The sequence below is a fragment of the Balaenoptera borealis genome (genome assembly GCF_965194805.1).
Source record: "Balaenoptera borealis genome assembly, chromosome: 1".
Taxonomy (NCBI): Eukaryota; Metazoa; Chordata; class Mammalia; order Artiodactyla; family Balaenopteridae; genus Balaenoptera; species Balaenoptera borealis.
In genome coordinates this window covers 49,257,957-49,277,961 of record NC_138860.1, presented here as the reverse complement: position 1 = coordinate 49,277,961, position 20,005 = coordinate 49,257,957, and the positions used below count along the sequence as shown (strand labels likewise).

Here is a 20,005-nt window from a genome sequence, read left to right as displayed (position 1 = left end):
TCAGAGCCCAGGGCCCTGACCTCCTGCGTGGATTCCCAAGGAGAGGTACTCATGCTCCAAAGGAAGTGTCCTCACTGCCTGCTCTCCTCCTCCACTGCCCTGCCTTCCCTCCTGGATCAGGCACCTCCCACGGTATCAGGAAATCCTTCACACACTGTTCATTATAACCCTCCACCTGGTGACGGGCCCCAGCACAGGGCCTGGCCAGGGTCAGTGCCTGTGAACATTCATTCCTTTCTGCCTCACCCCCAGAAAAATATGGCCGGGAGGCCTGGGCCCCTAACCAATGTTGTTAGCTGCAGCCCAGGTCCACTGGTCTCCTCCTCTGAGCTATGTTGGGGTCCTGAGAAGAGCTTGGACTGGGTGATGAGATTAGTTAACAGGCTGAAGAAAGCGACCCAACCTTGGGTAATTCCAATTAATTAGGAAGGGCTGGCTCTTCGCTCTGCAGCTCCATAACCTGAGGGAAATGTAGGTGGATCTGATAATTCCACGAGGCTGCATGTCACTCACATTCCCTGCAGTGCTGAACTAATTAAACCAGCAGCGTTCACCCAGCGCTGTGAAGAGGCAACTGCTCAAATGCAGCGCCACTGTGGGGCTAGACTCTCCAGTGAGCTAAACCTATAAACCTAGAAAATAACCTAAAAATGGTTTGAAATGTGTTGAATTCCCTTGTAACTCTTCATGGCTTAGGGCCTAGAATGGATTCTTCAGAGGGAGATTCACTTCCTTGAACTGAAATGCAAATTCCTGATTCTGTCCATCTGGTCCTCCCATCTCTAAGAGAGGGTGGCTCTTACCCCTTCCCACATCACCTGGTGAATCTTCATCCCCAGCACAGCCAGCTTTAAACTAGAGAACATTTACGTGAAGTGCGGAATGTAACTGGGGTAAATGTAGGAACTTATTATAAAATATCATTAAAATAAACAAAGATGATAGTTTATTATCACTCCCTGATCTATTTGGAAAGGCTAAGAGAAAACAATACATATTCAGTATATAAATCAAATCTAAGAATGTGCCCCAAATAGATGAAGTTACGAGTAAGCTATTTAACGCCTAAAACAGGCTAAATGATTTCAAGGATCCCTTTTCTGGAATAAATTTCTGTTTCACACTAAGTGGAATGCATGTAATACGATTCCACAAAGGACTCCCTCCACTGCCTGATACCATCTGGTCTCTACTGCTTTGGGTTTCCTTTCAGATTCAGAACATGTGTTCCCCTCCTAAATTATAGGTTCCTGCAGTCATGACCAGCTTAGAAAACAGGTCTGAATCCCATGAGTCACTTCTTACTAGGGTGATATCTCCTGGGGCACCTTCTCAGTGGGCTGGCTGGTGGTAGTGTGGGTCCAACTCAGCTGTAGGCAAATACACAGGCCATTCCAGGGACTCACACACCAGGACTCTTTTTTCTGTTCACAGGCTGTCTTCGACTGTGTGGTCACCTCCTTGAAAAATGTCTTCAACATACTAATTGTCTATAAGCTCTTCATGTTCATCTTTGCTGTCATCGCAGTTCAACTTTTCAAGGGCAAGTTCTTCTATTGCACAGACAGTTCCAAGGACACAGAGAAGGAGTGCATGTAAGCGCCCCCAGCACATACCACTCACTTTCTGCTAAAGTGTGTTCCGCCAAGGTCCACGCAACCCTTTACAGATAGGTCTTTTCTTTCTCCCTTTCTTAAATCCATTCCTCTTTTGGGAAAAAAGACAAAATAAGAAGTTGCTACATTTTGAGTGAGTACCTCTTTTGTGTCAGACATGGAACACAGCATTTTGCATCAGGTTTTAATTTTAAATCTTTCTAATGACCTTTCGAGATAGGTTTTATTTGCACATTAGAGGTGTGGAAGCCTAGGCACAGAAAGTTTAAGGAAGTTGCTCAAGGTTACACAGTGACTAGTGAAAGAATTAGGATTTAATCTTCTATGTCTGTTGGGCACCAAATCTCATTTTTATTCCATGATAATACACTGCCTTAATAAAATCCCCTTTTGCTTGCGTTTGAGTGCTGATAATTACTACTGTACATTATCGAAGTCCCTAGAATTTCTTTGCTCTTCCATGAGCTGTAGTGAAGAGGTTCTGGTTCACTTCTGCTCTGGTTTTAGAGGAAACTATGTAGATCATGAGAAAAACAAGATGGAGGTGAAAGGCCGAGAATGGAAGCGCCATGAATTCCACTATGACAACATCATCTGGGCCCTGCTGACCCTCTTCACCGTCTCCACAGGGGAAGGATGGCCTCAGTGAGTGATGGGTTTGGCTTGGCATGCTTGTCTGTGAGCTGGGCTAGGGCCATGTGTTTGCCTTGAGAAGTTGATTCGAGATAAACAAGGCTAACCCTTTGTTGTTGTACCAAGGAAAGCAAGTGGTTATGAGTAGGTGAGATGGGCAGGAGAGAGGAAGAATGAAAATCCTTCAGGCAGGAATCAGGAGGGAGCTGACGGAGTCAGGGAAATATTTGAAACACAATGTTTTAGCCGATGATCAAGGAGTTGAATAGAGCCATCTGATTCCTACAGAACAAATGAGTTTTGAACAGCTCTCCACACCATAGGAGAGTCCCTGAGGACTGTTTTAGATGGATTTATCCTCCGAGTTGGCCCTGGACATGAGGGTCAAGGGTTCAGGATGAGGTGGCAGAACCCAGAGATGCTTTCTGTGGTCATACCTCACATGTCAAAGACAACAGAATGCAGTTTTTATGCTGCTTGTAGCTGCAGGCTGATTTTTTCAGAGACTTGGCAGTAACCAAGACACCACTTTGTTGGTAGCAGCAAAATGCCAAAGGGAAATTCAGGAGTCTCTTGGTATTTTGTGACAACCTCAACTATAAAATAATGTCACTCTGATGTTTAGGAGTTGGATGCATGATGGCACTGGGGCTAGAAAGAGCAGTGGATTGGGGGTCACTGGACCTCCACCAGCTTGGTTGTGGAGCCCCAAATTCACGGAGGATCAACAAAGTTTAAAAAGTCAGATAAGAGGGCTGCCCTGGTGGCGCAGTGGTTGAGAATCTGCCTGCCAATGCAGGGGACACGGGTTCGAGCCCTGGTCTGGGAAGATCCCACATGCTGTGGAGCAACTGGGCCCGTGAGCCACAACTACTGAGCCTGCGCGTCTGGAGCCTGTGCTCTGCAACAAAAGAGGCCGCGATAGTGAGAGGGCCCGCGCACCGCGATGAAGAGTGGCCCCCGCTTGCCATAACTAGAGAAAGCCCTCGCACAGAAACGAAGACCCAACACAGCCATAAATTAATTAATTAATTAATTAATTAATTAATTAAAACACACATTTAAAAACAAAAACAAAAAACTTAACTCTCGGTATCAGAAAGCTCAAAGTGTTTATTCAGTGAACTAATTATTGAAAAAAAAAAAAAGTCAGATAAGAAAATACAGTAGATGGCACATCTGCTAATGAAGCCTTGAGTCACAGCAGCTGCCGAGATCGCCGTCCACCATGCGTGCCCTCTCATTCTGTCCCCAGAGTTTTGCAGCACTCTGTCGATGTGACAGAGGAAGACCGAGGCCCGAGCCGCAGCAACCGCATGGAGATGTCCATCTTTTACGTGGTCTACTTTGTGGTCTTTCCTTTCTTCTTCGTCAACATCTTTGTGGCTCTCATCATCATCACCTTCCAGGAGCAGGGGGACAAGATGATGGAGGAGTGCAGCCTGGAGAAGAACGAGGTGAAACGAGGGGTCTGGAGTATAGGGCAGGGGGGGCGCTCTGGAAAGGACTCTCAGACCAGCAGTGTTAGGACGAAGACAGAATGCTCTCCACTTTATTGTGAATTAGAGAGAGAATTGGGGGAAAATGTATTAGCCAGTCATTAAATAAATGTTTTTGGAGTATCCGCTCTGTTTAAAGCCCAGGTATGAGACACAGAGAACTGGGAGGGATGTAAGGTGTTTAAGATGCAGCCCCTACGTTTATACGGCGCATCATATGGAGGTGGGGGTGAAAGACGTGTGCCAACATCATAACGTTAACACGTCTGCTTCCCTTCCTGCATCCCTCAATGGTGTATATTTGCTGTAAGGGCAGGGAACCTGTCTAACTTATTACTGCTTTTGTAGTAACAAGTGTAGTTCTGGCACATTGTCGGGTCCATTGTTTTTATCCTGGACATGAACTAGAAATTGTTAGAGTCTATAAGAGAAATGCAAATAAAGTGCTATGGGAATGCGCAGGGAGATAGATTTTTACTTCTGACTGTGGGCTTCCTGCCCAAATATCTAAGTCTTGTGCTGTGTAAAAGGACATTGTTAATAACCATCAAGTCCTTACCGCATGGGACGGAACCCTTCTAGTTCTATGTATTCATTTAAGGTGACATCTCACCTGTAGCTTTGTCCAGATAATTTCTTTTGCTGCTTTTACCTCTGCTTGCCCAGCCCTAGCCTCTTCTCACACACTGTCCTCTTCTTCTAACCATCTAACAGAGAGCTCACCAGTGTGCGAGGTTTAGGGAATCTGAGCTTGGCTAATCAGTGTGACTCTTCTGCAGAGGGCGTGCATCGACTTCGCCATCAGTGCCAAACCGCTCACCCGCTACATGCCCCAGAACAGGCACACCTTCCAGTACCGCGTCTGGCACTTCGTGGTGTCTCCATCCTTTGAGTACACCATCATGGCCATGATCGCCCTGAACACCATCGTGCTGATGATGAAGGTGAGAAGGTGGTGGCTGGGAGGTACTCGAGCAGGCTGAGCCTCGGCAACTGTCCCCTCGCAGAGCACTTGTGTGTGTGCCCAAGACACAGAAAACACTCCAGCTTACCAGTCTGTTGCCTCCTTACCTACTTTTCCATCGTGGAATCTCTCTTTGATCTTGTCTCCATCAACAGCCCAGCCTTTGGGTCTTTGGGGCAAAATGCAGTGAAATATATAGTAGCAGTCCAGGAACTCTGAAAGCAAAGGTTGGTGATGGCAATCAGATGCAGACAAGGGTGGAAATGTCAGGAGATGTAGATGATCATGGGGTTCTAAAAGAGTGTTGGAAGAGGTCTTTAATACTAAATGGTAAAGTAATTAACTCTAGAAAATGTTTCTGCCCTTCTCACCTTCAACTCTAGGAAGAGTGGCCATTTTGCTAATAAGACCTGTGTTTTCCTCTGTTTTGTTTTGCTACATAGGATGTGTGCTTCTCCTCTCTAGCCCTAGATGACTGTCTCTCCTCCTGCATCATGCACCAGAATGTCCCCCAAGGGCAGGGACGTGAGATGGCCAGCCTCTCTCATGGACCCTCTCACCTTTGATTCTTTCCTCTTTTCTCTTCCTGGCAGTACTACTCTGCTCCCTGTACCTATGAACTGGCCCTGAAGTACCTGAATATCGCCTTCACCATGGTGTTTTCCCTGGAATGTGTCCTAAAGATCATTGCGTTTGGCTTCTTGGTATGTCATGGAATTTATCCCAGCATCATTCTTGTCTTCCCTTCTCTTCGGGTACATTCCCAGCCTTTGTTGGAAGGGAGGGCGGTCACCGCTATTCCAGAAATGGTTCGCACACCTGCCCACCTAATTGTGGGCTTGTTTCGACTGCTCAAAAAACTGCCATAGAGACAGGATGATGTGTGAGGGTGTTAGGAGAAAAGACAAAGAGAACCAGATCCCCAGCTCTGTACCCATCTAGCTATCAGCTCTGTTCTTGTCAAAGTCTGTCAGTTGTCAAGGGGTGACAATCATTGAGTCTTACTAGAACTTAGTAAGATTTATCTGTCAGGAAGAGCAAAACAAGGATTGGACTAATAAACCTGAGTGCTTATTTACTGGTGAAAGGTTTAAAATCTTATAACTCAAATGGGAAAATATCCCACTTAGCCTCAAACATAGCAAATAATAGATTTTACCTAGTAGTCCTCCTCCCTTTAGTTACGTGAAGAGTAATTTCTGCCACTAAAAATAAATGTTTAGTACTTAAGCTTTCAAAGGCTAATGGCCTTTAAAGTGTGTGTATGAGAGCGAGAAAGAGAGAGAGTGAGTAAGTGTGGGATCGGGGGGGCAGTTTCTGGAATTGGTTTGGGGAGGGTTGGGTTGAGTTTTTCTGGCATGAGTCCTCCTTTTCCTTCTCCTCAACTACTAATTATAGTTGTTTGGCAGATTCTCGCATCTGCCATCAAGAGTGTTAAGCAAACCTAGCCCTTCACTTCAGTGTCCTGTAAACAAAATAATCCTCTGTGCCACCCTTGGCTCAGTGTTTACAGTGAGATCAGTGGGCTGCAGATAAACCCACCCAACAGCTGTTTCACACTTATTTTGTGTGTGAGCTACCATTTCAAATTATATGTATATGGCTTTCCCTGCAAGAAGAGAAACTCAGCTTATTATCTGAATATGGGTTTGTCTGGTGGCAGCTTGAACAGGGACTCTGGCCTCGGCTTGATGGTTGTGAGTGTTGATGGTGGGGTTTGCTTCTGGTTTCCTGGTGGTTCTTTGAAGTCATTGATTTGATGGTTTGGGGAGGAGTGTTGAAGGGAACCCATTGCAGGTGGCTGTATTGTTGGTTGTTTGACTCCCTTTTGAGTCTTGGAGAAATAAAGAAAAGTAAACTACCAGCAACAAAGATGCCATTATAATACAGTCTGGCCCTGGGCAGGAGGAGCAGGGGGTGGGGGAAGCCTGTGTAAAAACAGGGAACGTTTTTCTCTGCATCTTGATTATTTGCATGTCGGACTGCCGTCGTCTGTGACTTAAGTCCCCAATTCTGTGTCAAATTATGGTGAATGCCGAATACATGCTTACAGGCTTAACTAGATGATTCGGCCCCAAAGCCTGCCTCCTTCCCACCTTCACCCCTGTATTTTCATTCAAGGTCTAGAAGCATTCTCACACTATAAAAGGCACCACTAGTCCCAAATAAGTCTTTTCATTGATATAGTACTGTAGATTTTCAGAACGCCCTAGTATATACTGTTTTTCAGATCTTCTCAATGACTCTGAAATAGGCATGGCAGAAACTGTCATTATCGTTGTTGTTGTTATTTTAAATGAGGAAATTGAAGTTCAGAAAAATTGTGTTGCTTTTTGAAGATTACAGAATAAAAGGCAGTAGAATTGGAAAGTGGAGTGGGAATAGAAAAGGAAGGAAGAGGAAAAAGAAAGAGGGAGAGAATTGACATACATTGGTTGTCTACTAAGTACCAAAAGCTTTATGTATTATTCATTTTAGCTTCATAAGAACTCTATTAGATGGCCATTATGGTTTTCTTCTTATACGGATGAGCTAGGGCTCAAGAAGATTCAGTACTTTGCACAAGGTTACTAAAAGGCAGAGCCAGTGTTCAGATCCTGGTCTCTCTGGCTTCAAAGCCCACACTTTGTCCACCATAATCTACTAGTCTGTACTATGCTATGCTGTGCTCTACCATACTGTATTGTAAGGCCTCCTCTACTGGAATCTAGGGCTTCTGTCCCCTGAGAGCTAGTTTTATATTCTAGCTCTTATATAGGGATCTAACCAAGAATTAGGAAGCTCACCCCAGGTTGGTAATAGGAGAGCACTGAGAATTGAGGAACTCAGAGACTCAACTTGACCCCACTCCTGAGGTAGTCATCCTTAAAAGCAGTGAGTTTGTGAGGCTGTGTGCTTAGTTTCTGTACATGCCTGGCAGATGCCTGTGACTTTGCAATAAGACAGGCCTTCCTAAGCCTCAGTTTTCTCATTCATAAAAGGAGGATAATAATAGCTGCCATATAGCCTTAGTTACTGTGTGTGTGTCCCATGAGGGAATAAACCTAAGGTGGCTAGTCCTGAGTAGGTGCTTATAAACGTACCTTCTCTCTCCCCAGAACATTTCTCTCTCTATCGCATATCTCTACCCATTCTTCTTGCTAGCCCTACCACTCAGTAATTTATGAGGTATTTATCACTACCTACTTATAGCATCCATGGGAGGAATAAATGAACTGAAAGAATGCCAAGGGAGGACCTGGCACAAAATCTGGCATGGATTCATGAATGCCAGTTGTGGGGATGGAAGAAGGTATATTTTGCAGTGCTCTGAGGGTCTCTTATGGGAAGTGCCACCCAAGGGCAAGTGGGTAACATTTTGGAGTCCTAAGCGTTCTGTTTCTTTTAAGGAATATAGTCCCAGGTCTGTTTTCACCAGAGCACTGGAGATGGGAGCAGAGCCCACTTTCTCTATTAAGCTTAACGTTGGCTGGCTGGTGCATTATCCAGGTCCTTTACTTCTTCATTTTCTTTAACCCACTCATTCTATTACTGCTTCCTTGTATTTTATTTAGTTACACCTCCTCGAAAGGTGTAACAGAGCAGGGAAGGAGGGGAAAGATGAGTTTGTTCATCCTATTGCCAATCAGCAGTTGGTGTGAAAAGGCTCAATGGAGTTAGGAAGAGATTTTTGACACATCTTTGATCTTTAGTCACTTAGGACGTCTCTGTGACTTTTCTTGTTAGTTGAAAGTCAGAACTGTATATTTATAGGGTCACATGATACTATATAAATAATTTAAAAGTTATAGAAAACCTTAGGTAGAATAATACTGTAAATAATTTTATTGTCTTGTAGGTGACAATTATGATCTTTCATTTTTGGACATCAAAATGTTCTAGGCCACAAATCTCTTTCTTACATATTTTCATGTAATATTACATTAAAAAATCTTACACTTTTTTTAATGTAGCTTTTTAGTGAGATCTTCAAAAACAAGGTCTCCAAATAGTGATGAAACTGCTTCCCAAATGAGAAACTCTCAAATTAGTGAAGGAGAAACAGCATTTTTGGTTAGAAATAGGAAACTAAAGCCAAAGTTAGAATGAACTTGTCCTGGAATTGACAAGTTTTAATTCCAAGTGACAAAGTTATGTCATGAAAGATGTCTTTTTTCCGTTTTCTCCCGTGTTTTCTTTTCCTTTTTTTTCCTGATGCTCCCATGGCTGAATTCACTTGGCAGAACTATTTCCGAGACACCTGGAATATCTTTGACTTCATCACCGTGATCGGCAGTATCACAGAAATTATTCTGACAGACAGCAAGGTGAATGACTCCTTGATCCTTCTCTTTAGGCTCGGCCCTGGAGTTGCATTAAAAAAAAATTCTCTGCACATTCAGTCCATTTTTAACTCCACAAACCCAATGTGCAGCCCCCTATTCACTTCCTCATTCCTGAGCTTTTGCCATAAAATGGGAACATTGGATGGCGCTGGATCTCATGGAAGGCTTGGTCCCATTTGCACGACTCAGACAGCAGCCATACAATGGGGGTGAATGGTATAGAGGGCCCAGGAGAGGCCAAGTGTACACAGTGTCCTGCTAGATTCTTTGGGAGACACAAAAGAGGCACAGGGTCTTCACCCTCAGAGTTGTTAGACCTGAACTCTTACCCTGAAATGGTTCACCCTAAGGAAGACTTGGAGAGCTCATCACAAGTCTTTGAATATTGGAGGGCCATCACGTGCAAGAGAGATTGTTAGGTCTGCCCTCTGGCATCCAAGTGCAGAGTTAGGACCACGTAGAGAAGACTGGGGAGGCCATTAGAGAAGACTGGGGAGGCCAGTTTTGTCAGTTGTATGCGGGGCATCCGTCTGTGGTACTTCCATGCCTTCCTTAGAGGGCAGTCCTGGGGAGGCTGTGAGAGATGGTCCCCACTGGCCCATCAGCTGGAAATGGGGTTAAAAACAAAAGACAGCATCCATGTTCCATTCTATGATCTGAATGAGAGATAAACACACAAATACCAGTGCTTAGATGTTCTAAATGACCATAATGTCACTAATGATATATTTCCTTTTGATCCACCAGCTGGTGAACACCAGTGGCTTCAATATGAGCTTTCTGAAGCTCTTCCGAGCCGCCCGCCTCATCAAGCTTCTGCGTCAAGGATACACCATCCGTATTTTACTTTGGACCTTCGTGCAGTCCTTTAAGGTAAAGGGCACAAGCTCCTCCCCTCTGAGGGTTGCAGCGGCCCTGTCACATCAGACAGCACACCGGGCAACGCAGCATGATTCCACAAGTCCCCTCGCCTCTGGGGATGGGCGTTTGTCAGAAGCGTTAGATAAACACAGCGGTTCTTAGTTACAACACAACTTGGCCAGGCAGCGATTAGCTTATGACTAATTGACTAGAATCTCATGCTAAAAAATCACCCCAACTTTGTAACTCAGTTACCTTCTCTGTCCACTGAGGCAGGGGGCTCGTTTTATGAGGTGTGCTCCCTCCCAAGGTATTTCAGTATGCCCTGGGCAATCCCGTCCACGGACAGAGCCAGCCACCTGTAGTCACATATCCTCTGCATTTTTCAGGGGTTCGTCCGTGGCTTTATTTCACAGAACGGTTTTTCAAAGGACTCCTTGAGTTGTGTTTTATAACAAGATGATTCATACCAGTCCCACCCATGTCATCATTAGTGTGTATTTCCTGAACCACTGAATATACGGCACGCTAATGGTCACCTCTGCGTCCCACAAACCAGTAGGGTATCTGGGCAAGGTTAATATGGTGAGCTTCTTTTGAATGATCTCATGGAGCCGTACAGAGATGTATATGTAATAAACAAGTTAAAAATTGATACCTGAGATCCACTTTAATGGAAGAGACTTCCAGTAAAAGAAGTTTTCCAAACATATTTCAATATCTTCAAGCTCTAGCAAATATAATTAGTTTGTTTTTCAGCTTTGGGGGACATCAATGCTGCTCAAAAGCCTACTATTTTCCTCCTTTAAAAAAGAGTCTTTCAGTGAATGTACTTTAAAAATATATTTGATGAAATTGATTCAAAGATGAAAAATCATGAATTTATTGAATTGCCTTCTTTATTTTAATTGTTTGTACATTTTAATTACAAATTGAGCTAAAGAAAGCTTGTCAGTGAATTCATGGTTTCTTGTCACTTGAAAGGGACTTCACGCCACACCATCATTACTGATTTACTTCTTCAGCAAAGTCCTGGGGATCTGAGATGTGAGGCCAGTTGTAAGGATGCTTAGGGTCCCACGAGCAACCTTGACATTTTTATTGTATTCAGAGTAATTGTTTGGTGCTGTGACTCCCACAGAGGTGTCACCTCAATGAAAACTATTTCTCCAAAGCTCAGTGACAGAGGAGAAATTGAAAACCTTAGCAAGAATTTACCATTTGAGTCTCGGGTGGATCTGGATTTAGAATTTGGAACACAAGATGGTCTTAAAATCTTTTTATAGAGGCCTGTGCAACAAGTTACAGTTGTTAGTGAGTCTCTTAAGAAATATGTGTCAGCCTGTCATATTCTCATGATCACTGATTCTCTGTAAAAGTGTATACCATCGAGGGCAAAGAAAAGCATGTCAAAAATTGATGACCAAATGGTTGGCTTTTTCCAGTGAATAGAGAGAGAACAGTGAAGACAGCTGAATCTGCCTCCAGGTGACACTGTGATGGATGGGTGCAGCCCTGGGACACAGTGTAGAAGTTGTTTTCTTGAAGCTGGTTTAACAAAGGCTGCCTCTGCGCATACACGGCAGAAAGTAACACCGTGTAAACAGCGTTGCCCCTGCCTCTACCTTCCCCACCCCCCACCCTGAGCATCACCCAGTTCTCCACCACTGACCCCTACTCAGTTCTTCTCTCTTTTCCTTATTTTGTGTTGGAATTTACCACATGACAAGAAGAGAGATGAGGATGACTCTTTGGTCCTCTCCTCAAAGCTGGGAGAGAAACCTGCCTCCCTACTCTTTCCTTTCAGCAGATGGTGTCTTCACATGCCCCCTCGGGATGTAGTCGCTCTTCACAGATCTTGAGAATCAGCACTCCACTGGAGAAGGGATTCTCCCACCAACTCTCTATTGCATTTTTTTTTTAAATAAATTTATTTATTTATTTATTTTTGGCTCTGTTGGGTCTTCGTTGCTGTGCAGGCTTTCTCTAGTTGCGGTGAGCGGGCCTTCTCATTGTCATGGCTTATCTTGTTGCAGAGCACGGGCTCTAGGCGCACAGGCTTCAGTAATTGTGGCACTTGGGCTCAGTAATTGTGGCTTGCGGGCTCTAGAGCTCAGGCTCAGTAGTTGTGGCACACGGGCTTAGTTGCTACGCGGCATGTGGGATCTTCCTGGGCCAGAGCTTGAACCCGTGTCCCCTGCAATGGCAGGCAGATTCTTAACCACTGCACCACCAGGGAAACCCCTCTATTGCATTTTAATGTTATTCTTTATTCAAGTTGTAAAAGTCTCCCAGGGCTCTTCATTTAGTTAGCTCTGTTGATAAGCTCTGCCTGGTTCATGCAGTCTGAAAGCCTTCAACTGCTCTCCGGGGAGTTGTGCTGTACACAATCGAGAGAGAGTGGAGACTCGGAGTTGCACGAACTGCCAGGGAGGCTTCCTGGGTGGTAAAGAAGAGGGGCTTCCATGTCAGCACTGAGATCACCCCAGAATTATAATGCCCACCCTGGCCTCCAAACCAAACTGCCCTATGTCTCCATCCTCCCCCAGCCACCAAGGGCAGTTCCCTGCCTTCTGTCTCTTCCACTCGCCCTTTCACCCCCATCAGTAAAGTGTTGTCATCCCAGAGTGGCAGTTAGCTTGCACAGGATGGAATTTTGTGCCATGTGGCTTCATGGCAGGGTTTTGTGATGGCTCACACTTTGAAATCCTTTTTGGAATTTTGCGTGACACAGAATGAAAGGTCAGGACTCTTAAACATTGGAAAAAGATGTTTCATCAGAGCTTGAAGGAGCCTGCTAGGAACTGACCAGCAACTGAGACCCCAGCCATTTCATTTTGCTTCCAAATGCTCCGTTATGAACCTCACATTGAGCGAGGGGGTGGGAAGGGTAATACAGGGATTTGGGAGCCAAAGCTAGATGCTTGCTGTGTAATTTGCATCACAACTGCCCAGGTTATTAATATTCTGCATACAGAGTGGGATGAATCCCAATCCCAAGAAGTTTTCCCAGCTCTCCCTTGGAGATATGGGCCACACACTTGTGGGTCAGGGAATATTCTCGACAGAGGGGAAATTACAAGCCTCTCTGGGGCCACCAGCTTACATATCTGTCAGAGGATGTGGACATCTGCAAAAGTATGGAATCCCAAAATAGAACATTCCCGGGGAATAGAGAGCCCCAGGCCTGTGTTTAAGTCAGTCTCAGGACAAGAGTTCCTGTACTGTCCGTGCTGCAGGTTGTTGACCTTGGAGCTGCCTGCCTTTAAATTCATGGTTGTGTCTCTGCTTTCCTTCCAGGCCCTCCCCTATGTCTGCCTTCTGATTGCCATGCTTTTCTTCATCTATGCCATCATTGGGATGCAGGTGAGAGGGTGCATCAGGGCTCTGGTGGGGGACAGTTGTTGCCCAGGTTGTCTCTGGCTTTCTAGCCTGAGCCTACAGGATTGAGGTCCTTTAAAGAATCCCTTCTTGCCCTGAGGCTCGCTCCCAAGATCTTGTTGCAATATGACCTTGGGAATTCACATGTGCAGGGTTCCCCACTCGGGTTGCCCAGATGGTCAGGGTGGTCTGATACAGGGGCTTCCTCTGAGGTTGTCAGGTCATGGTGCTGCCTCATAAGCAGCTGGACTCCAGTGAAGATGACACTGCTGTTCTTAGCCAGAGGGGTTCCCCCCCGAGACTAAGGATAGGGTGAGGCTCGTGATGATCCGTATCTCAGGACCCTCCCATATTTGAGCCAGACCTAAAAGAAGGTCAGGTGGTTGTTCTTCTGCAGACTGCGACACAAAATGTATGCGAGTTACATCCCAAATGGCTGAGATTGATGCCCTAAGACCCACCACTGGGAACAGCTGAGAGTTCCTGGCAGTGTGCCCAATCCTCAGGAAACCCAAGGGCCACATCCCAGCAGATGCCTGTCAAAGGACCACGCAGCTCGCTGGATGGTTCTCCTTGGTTACCACATCCTTTCCAGTTTCGGAATTGAGAAGTAGATGAGGTTCCCACCCTGGGTACTTATGCAGGTAACCAGAAGCCCACTGAGCAGAAGAGACCAAAAGATCTTTCAAAGGCAGCTGTCATTTGTGGTGGGTGAACTCCTACCATAAACAACCAGCAGCACATCCCATGCACCTGTCTAGTTGGATACACAGGTTCTCTGCTGGGCTCCGAGAGGCTGATTTTCTGACTTGGAGATTTGGAGACTAAACCCCAGCGTAGGACCTCAGCCAAGTGGGAGTCTCTGCATTCAGGTGGTCTGGCTGCCTTTGAACGGCCAGCTGCCTTCTCAACGGCGGCTGCCATCTGGAGCCACTGCACGCAGCCCCCAGGCTTGCCGTGTCAGCAGCCCTTTCGAGCGCTTCTCTGAAGTGTCTTCTTTTTGTTCCTCTCTCTTCCCTGCACTTCCAAATTTTGTTCATCTTCTGATCCCATTACTGGAGAGTTTTGTTCTCCAAAAATACAATAGAATGTCAAGTGTCAAAAAATGTGAGATTTGGTTGAAAAGTAATGAGTTCTCCTTCACGGAGGATATTTCGGTAGAGCTTTAATGATGATGTCAGAGGTGGGTGCAAGCTGAATCCCAGCTGAAGTGGAAGATTGGCTTGATGACTTCTATTAAGTCCATCCAAACTCTCAAATATTTGATTCTAGAATTAAAATGTTCTTGAACGGCCAAATGAAACTTGATTAAATTAGGGTTCTTTTTTTTTTTTTTGGTCCATGCTTAAAATAATTCTTATCCCCTTTTCATCTTCCAGCAAAATAAACTAGAATAACACCATCTCTAATACTAACCTGTTAGTAATACTACTGATGATGATGATAATACCGTTTACCATCACTTGAATTCCTGAGTGTTCCAGACACTGTGCTAAATAGATATTCTTACCCACTCCTGCCTCCCTTTCTCTCCCTCACTTTCTCTCTCTCCCCGCAAATATATATATTACACACACACACACACACACATACACCACACACAAGATACATGACTGATGTGTTCAGGAGTGATGTGAAAATGTTTATATGTGGGTTTCATTGTCTCCACTGTTGCTTAGCGTGGTTAAGTAACTTGTAACACACTCAAGATCTCAGATAGTAAGTGGGAGAGCTGAGTTTAAATCTCAGCTCTGTCTGCTCTGCAGCCCATGTTCCTACTGTACTGCAAGTTCTCTGCACTGTCTCTCCTCCCACCAACAAGCAAACACAAGTATTTCTCTGACCCTTTAGTGGGAAATAGGAGTTCTTCAGTTGTGAGATTGAGGTATTTACAGTAACCACAATGTGTAATAATTTATTGCCCTTAGACTTATTTCCAAAAAATAAGATCACTATTTCCATTCCACCAAGACATGAATGCCATTCCCACTGTGACTTACCTTTAGCTGGCCATCTTCATCCTGTCCCATGACAGAGACCCCACACCATGCACAAAGCAGACACCTAGCTTGTAACTAGAACGGTTGTGTCTCATACAGTCATAACAAAGCAGAGGGATCCATACAAACAGAAAAGCAAAAGGAAAGTAGACCAGCATTGGAAAGATATAAATAGCAATAGGAGGTATCTGTGAGAAGCACCATTATTCTGAACTTTCAAGGGCTTCTTAGAAGAAGAGAGCTTTGCAGAGAAATCTGAAGATGGAAGGAAAGAGTAACTTGCTGGATTTGGGGGAGTCCTGGGGCTACAGGCTTCCAGCCTCAGCTCCACCACTGACCAGCTGTGCAAACTTGGTCAAGTCACTGAACCTCTCTGGGACTTAACCCCAACACTGGTGTAGTAGAAGAGTTGGATAGATAGCTTTACAGGTCCCTTCTAGTTCTAAAGTTCTGTAATCCCAAGTGAAACAGATTTAAGCCTATACTTTCATTAAGTGTTCTGATGGGTCTCATCAAACCTTCTTTCTCTTCCATAGCCTTTCCTTTTGATGTAGGAGATCTTGGTTAATGACAAGGACTAAGTGAAAAGCTTTTTAAAAAGCTGGAAAAATTTAAACACCACCTTCATAATAAATATACATTATTGGCTTGACAGTAGTTCCTTGACTATTACACACATAACTTTTGTAAAATCACAGTGTGCCCTCCAGCTAGTTCACGATTGGGTAAGATATTCGAGAATATCGTAAAGAGGACAACTAATGATGGCTTCAGAAGTGTCACAGGGAGGAAATACACTGTAAGTTGTGTGTGTGTGATGAATCAGGGATAAATTATGGATTTTGAGTTAAGTGGGTGTAAAGAAAGACAGAAGGGGATGTGAACATGGGCAAGGATATATGACAGTTTCCTCCTGGGGCATCCAGAACTAGGTTTGATTGTTTGGGTGGGATTTTTTTCAGTGCTACTATTTGTCTGACTGGGGGCCCTCAGCCTTATCTCCCTCCTTCCCTTCCTCCCCAGCACTGCCTAGCTTGCCACCTCCATTCTCCCTGAGAGGCAAGTAGTATTTAGGTTTTGAAAATCAGCGTTGAGAACAAATTCCCCAAGCAGGTGTCAGTGGGAGCTATTTGAGCAAAATAGCAGAGACTGTTCCTCAATTGCACATTCTAGACACTGTTGGGTGGGGGGGAGAATGTGTTCCATTTAGCACATATTAGGTAAACTGAAGCATGTTAAATACAGGTTGAAAATAATCTCAAAAGGCCGGAAAAGTGACCTGTAAGCCTTCGGTTGTACAAACATTGCCTCGTGAGAGTAGATCCTGAGATCTGAATCATGGCTGGAGAGGAAAGTACACGTGTAAGGGCACCCTTCCCATCTAGAGAGACATGGGATCGACCTTGGCTCCAGACAGCACTGTGTCTGAGAGCTCATCATTATTCACTGTAGATAAAGATCTCTGACTTTTCCCTCTTTTTTTCACATGAAGTTGCACAGTGACCTCATTCTAAGCCCAGCGACCCATAGCAGATTAGTAAACTCACTCTATAGCCAGATCTGCCCAAATCCATTTTCTTTTTCCTTTTCCAAGTATCCAGTTTTCCAGACTTTCTTCATCCTATTGGCCTGGACTTGGTGTGTGTTCATTCTCATGGACTCTGGGTTATAAATGTATCACACTTCTGAGATGTGACTCTCCGGATGGGAACATACCCAAGGAAGATAGAGATACCCCTCTCTGACTTAAACTGCTTGCAAATTCCAGGGCAGCATCTGCCTGTTTATCCTTTATAAGGGATAAATCACATCTTCTGCAAATACAAATGTTCTCATCATTACCAGCTGAGACAGGAGGAGGGGGGGTAACTCGTTCCCTGCATGCCTATTATAGGGTAATGTCTTTGACAGACTGCTTGAGTACCATAGTGAATAGGTATCATAGAAATAAAAGGACCAAATCAGGTGTGGGAGGAACTACATCTAAGCAGAATGGCTTTCAAAGATCTTGCCTTCTATGGTCCTTGCAAGCATTCATCCTCCTTGCTTCACTGGAGAATATAACTCTTCCCGCATATCAGGCCAAGAACATGGGGTCTACCAGCCTTCCTGGGTTTTGAGTTGTCTGCTTCATGGTTAGGCCAGTGGGAGGAGCCACGCATGTGAATTCACCAAGCCTGCAGGTGCATCTACTATCCTGTGCTGGACACATCCCGCTACTCAATAATGCTTAGGGCTTTCTGTTGTTTTTCTCATCCAGGTCTTTGGAAACATAAAATTAGATGAGGAGAGTCACATCAACCGGCACAACAACTTCCGGAGTTTCTTTGGGTCCCTCATGCTACTCTTCAGGTACCTGGATCTGTAACTGTGGTGGCTGGAGCTCTCCTGCGAGAGAGAAACAGTCGGCCTGCCTCTTCCGCCCGTTCCCCTTTGTCTCTGCTCACTCTGCTCCTATGAGGATAGACAGTGGGATGGGGGCAGAAGTGGGGGCAGGACCTCCGAAAAACTGCTCCGATGACTTGACTTTAGAACGTTTCCTCCACATCTTTGACTCAGTAGTCGATTTGCAAAATGCAGTTTCAGCACGTCCTCCAGGGCTTTGAGAGGGGGAAGGCGAGGATGGATTGCAGGCCAGATTCCATTTAAGGGCTGAAACCACGGATGACCAGGTTTACGTGGGGTCTTAGAGAGTCCCACTGCCCTCTCTACCACTGTCAACAGAAGATGGAGAGGCAGTGGGTGAGGTGGCAGAGCCCAAGAGAGACCTCACTGGCACTCTCCATCGCACTCGAAGGAGGCTGAGCGTAAGACGAGCCTAGATGGGTGAGTTGGGGAGAGTGCTGAGGAGAGGTTAGGACACGCAGACCTGCTGCTACTAACCGAGTTGTCTTTTGGGCTCAGGAGTGCCACGGGCGAGGCCTGGCAGGAGATAATGCTGTCGTGCCTCGGGGAGAAGGGCTGTGAGCCTGACACCACCGCACCATCGGGGCAGAGCGAGAGCGAGCGCTGTGGCACCGACCTGGCCTACGTGTACTTCGTCTCCTTCATCTTCTTCTGTTCCTTCTTGGTGAGCGGCAGTGTGATCTTGGCTTGAGATGTGGCCCAGTCCCCGCCTCTGATAAATAGGCGAGAGGTTTCCCTCGGTGTACGTTCCACCACAAGCCCCAGCCCATGATGAGAAATAGGTCCTCCTCAAGGAGGCTCTTGGAAGCCAGGGTGGGTGACTTTCCAAGGCTGAGAGATATCTCTGCTGCTTCTAGGCGAGGACTGTGTGAGAAGAGCTAATTCGGGGAGTAGGTAGGGTTCAGTGAATAGAGTATTGAATGTCACGTTGAATCAGTTGTGACCCAGAGTAAATCTTTCTCTTCTGTATCTCTGGTGTTTTATCTCACAAGCAAGGCTCAGAATCTTTTCTCTCTCTTTCGGAGACCTTTGAACTGTTTGAGAAAACGTACTTTGAAACTGTAAGGGGATAGCATTAATCAGAGTAGGATGATGACAATATACAATGTAATAGATGCGGTTCTCTCTTATGTCGCTACGTTTGGTGACAGTTGGCCAGCTTGATAGACATGAAAGGATATGACTGCTTTGGGCATTAGTAAATACTGAGTAATGTACGTGGCACACACCCACCTATAAAATAGTGAGAAGCCCTAGGTGCCTTCTTAATTCTTTCTCTGGGAGAAAACATGACTCGGCACGGCAGCATCCAGAAATCTCTACCCTGCACAATCACACAAGCGGTGATAAACAGAATAACGGGCGAGGTGCTACCAGATCACTGAAAGGGTCAGTCTGGCGTTTCTGGCCACCCTGGTGTCCCTCAGCTCGGCTTCACTGTTGATGCCACCGGCTACAGAAAAAATCTAAAACTAAAGCAATGCCACTTAAAAGTGGTCAGCTTCATGGCTGGGAATCCCAAAGTGAATTGTTTGGTGTCCAGGAATTTCTACCTCTTTAAAGTGATCCCAAGGGGACTTGCCATGTGTCCAGCTGTTGGGTGTGGGGAAGTGGCTAACAAACGGACTGGTAAGGGTGGTGGGCAGGCCGATGTAGCAGGGGTTGAACTGACCGGAGACCTGGGGAGCCCACATTGGCGTTGTTGCTGTTCTAGCCTTGGCCAAGGCACCTTCCCATTTGTGGCTTCTGTAAAATGGGAAGAAAAAGTACTTGCTGATAAGAGTATTATCGGTATAGTGAGCTGATACATGTGTTCCTTCTCATGGATGTGAAAGGTTTTTTGATGAAAAAAGAACAGAAAATATTATCTTACTTAGAAATAGGGAAGTATAATCTATAATGAAAATAACTGCAAGGAAATTTAGAATGATGGTATAAATTGGAGTTTTTTTGTTTATTCATTCCTGTATTCAGCACTTTCGGCACATTTTTATTGAGTGGCCATTAAAAGGCTCACACTGAGCTAGACACTGGGGTGAAGCCGTCAGTGAGTTTCAGTGCATCCGTCACCTAGAACTGAAAGGTGAAACTCATACAGGAGTATCAGCGCTTATCATAGGGGGAAGTGGAGCATATAGAAGGCCATGCAGACATCTCCATTTTATCCTACATCATTTAAGCGTTTAATAAATATTTTAAAGGAAACCAAAGATATAACTGGAAAATTAATTAGCGACTATGAAGGTACTTTTAGAATTTTGAGATGGAGGCTACTGCATAATTCACATGAATGTTATTTTTATAGAGGCTATATTCAGTA

At 45.2% G+C, this 20,005-nt stretch overlaps 1 protein-coding gene across 1 annotated transcript in view; it reads left to right on the top strand.

Annotated features, from left to right (window-relative positions):
- Positions 1 to 20,005, top strand: part of CACNA1E (calcium voltage-gated channel subunit alpha1 E) — a 536,064-nt gene that overhangs the window by 482,837 nt on the left and 33,222 nt on the right. Inside the window, exons 29-38 of the mRNA XM_082405753.1 lie at positions 1,435 to 1,595; positions 2,124 to 2,261; positions 3,505 to 3,706; positions 4,528 to 4,692; positions 5,306 to 5,416; positions 8,936 to 9,019; positions 9,785 to 9,910; positions 13,199 to 13,264; positions 17,540 to 17,631; positions 18,184 to 18,349. Coding sequence (XP_082261879.1) covers positions 1,435 to 1,595; positions 2,124 to 2,261; positions 3,505 to 3,706; positions 4,528 to 4,692; positions 5,306 to 5,416; positions 8,936 to 9,019; positions 9,785 to 9,910; positions 13,199 to 13,264; positions 17,540 to 17,631; positions 18,184 to 18,349 — 1,311 coding nt within the window. The remainder of the gene's footprint in view (positions 1 to 1,434; positions 1,596 to 2,123; positions 2,262 to 3,504; positions 3,707 to 4,527; positions 4,693 to 5,305; positions 5,417 to 8,935; positions 9,020 to 9,784; positions 9,911 to 13,198; positions 13,265 to 17,539; positions 17,632 to 18,183; positions 18,350 to 20,005) is intronic.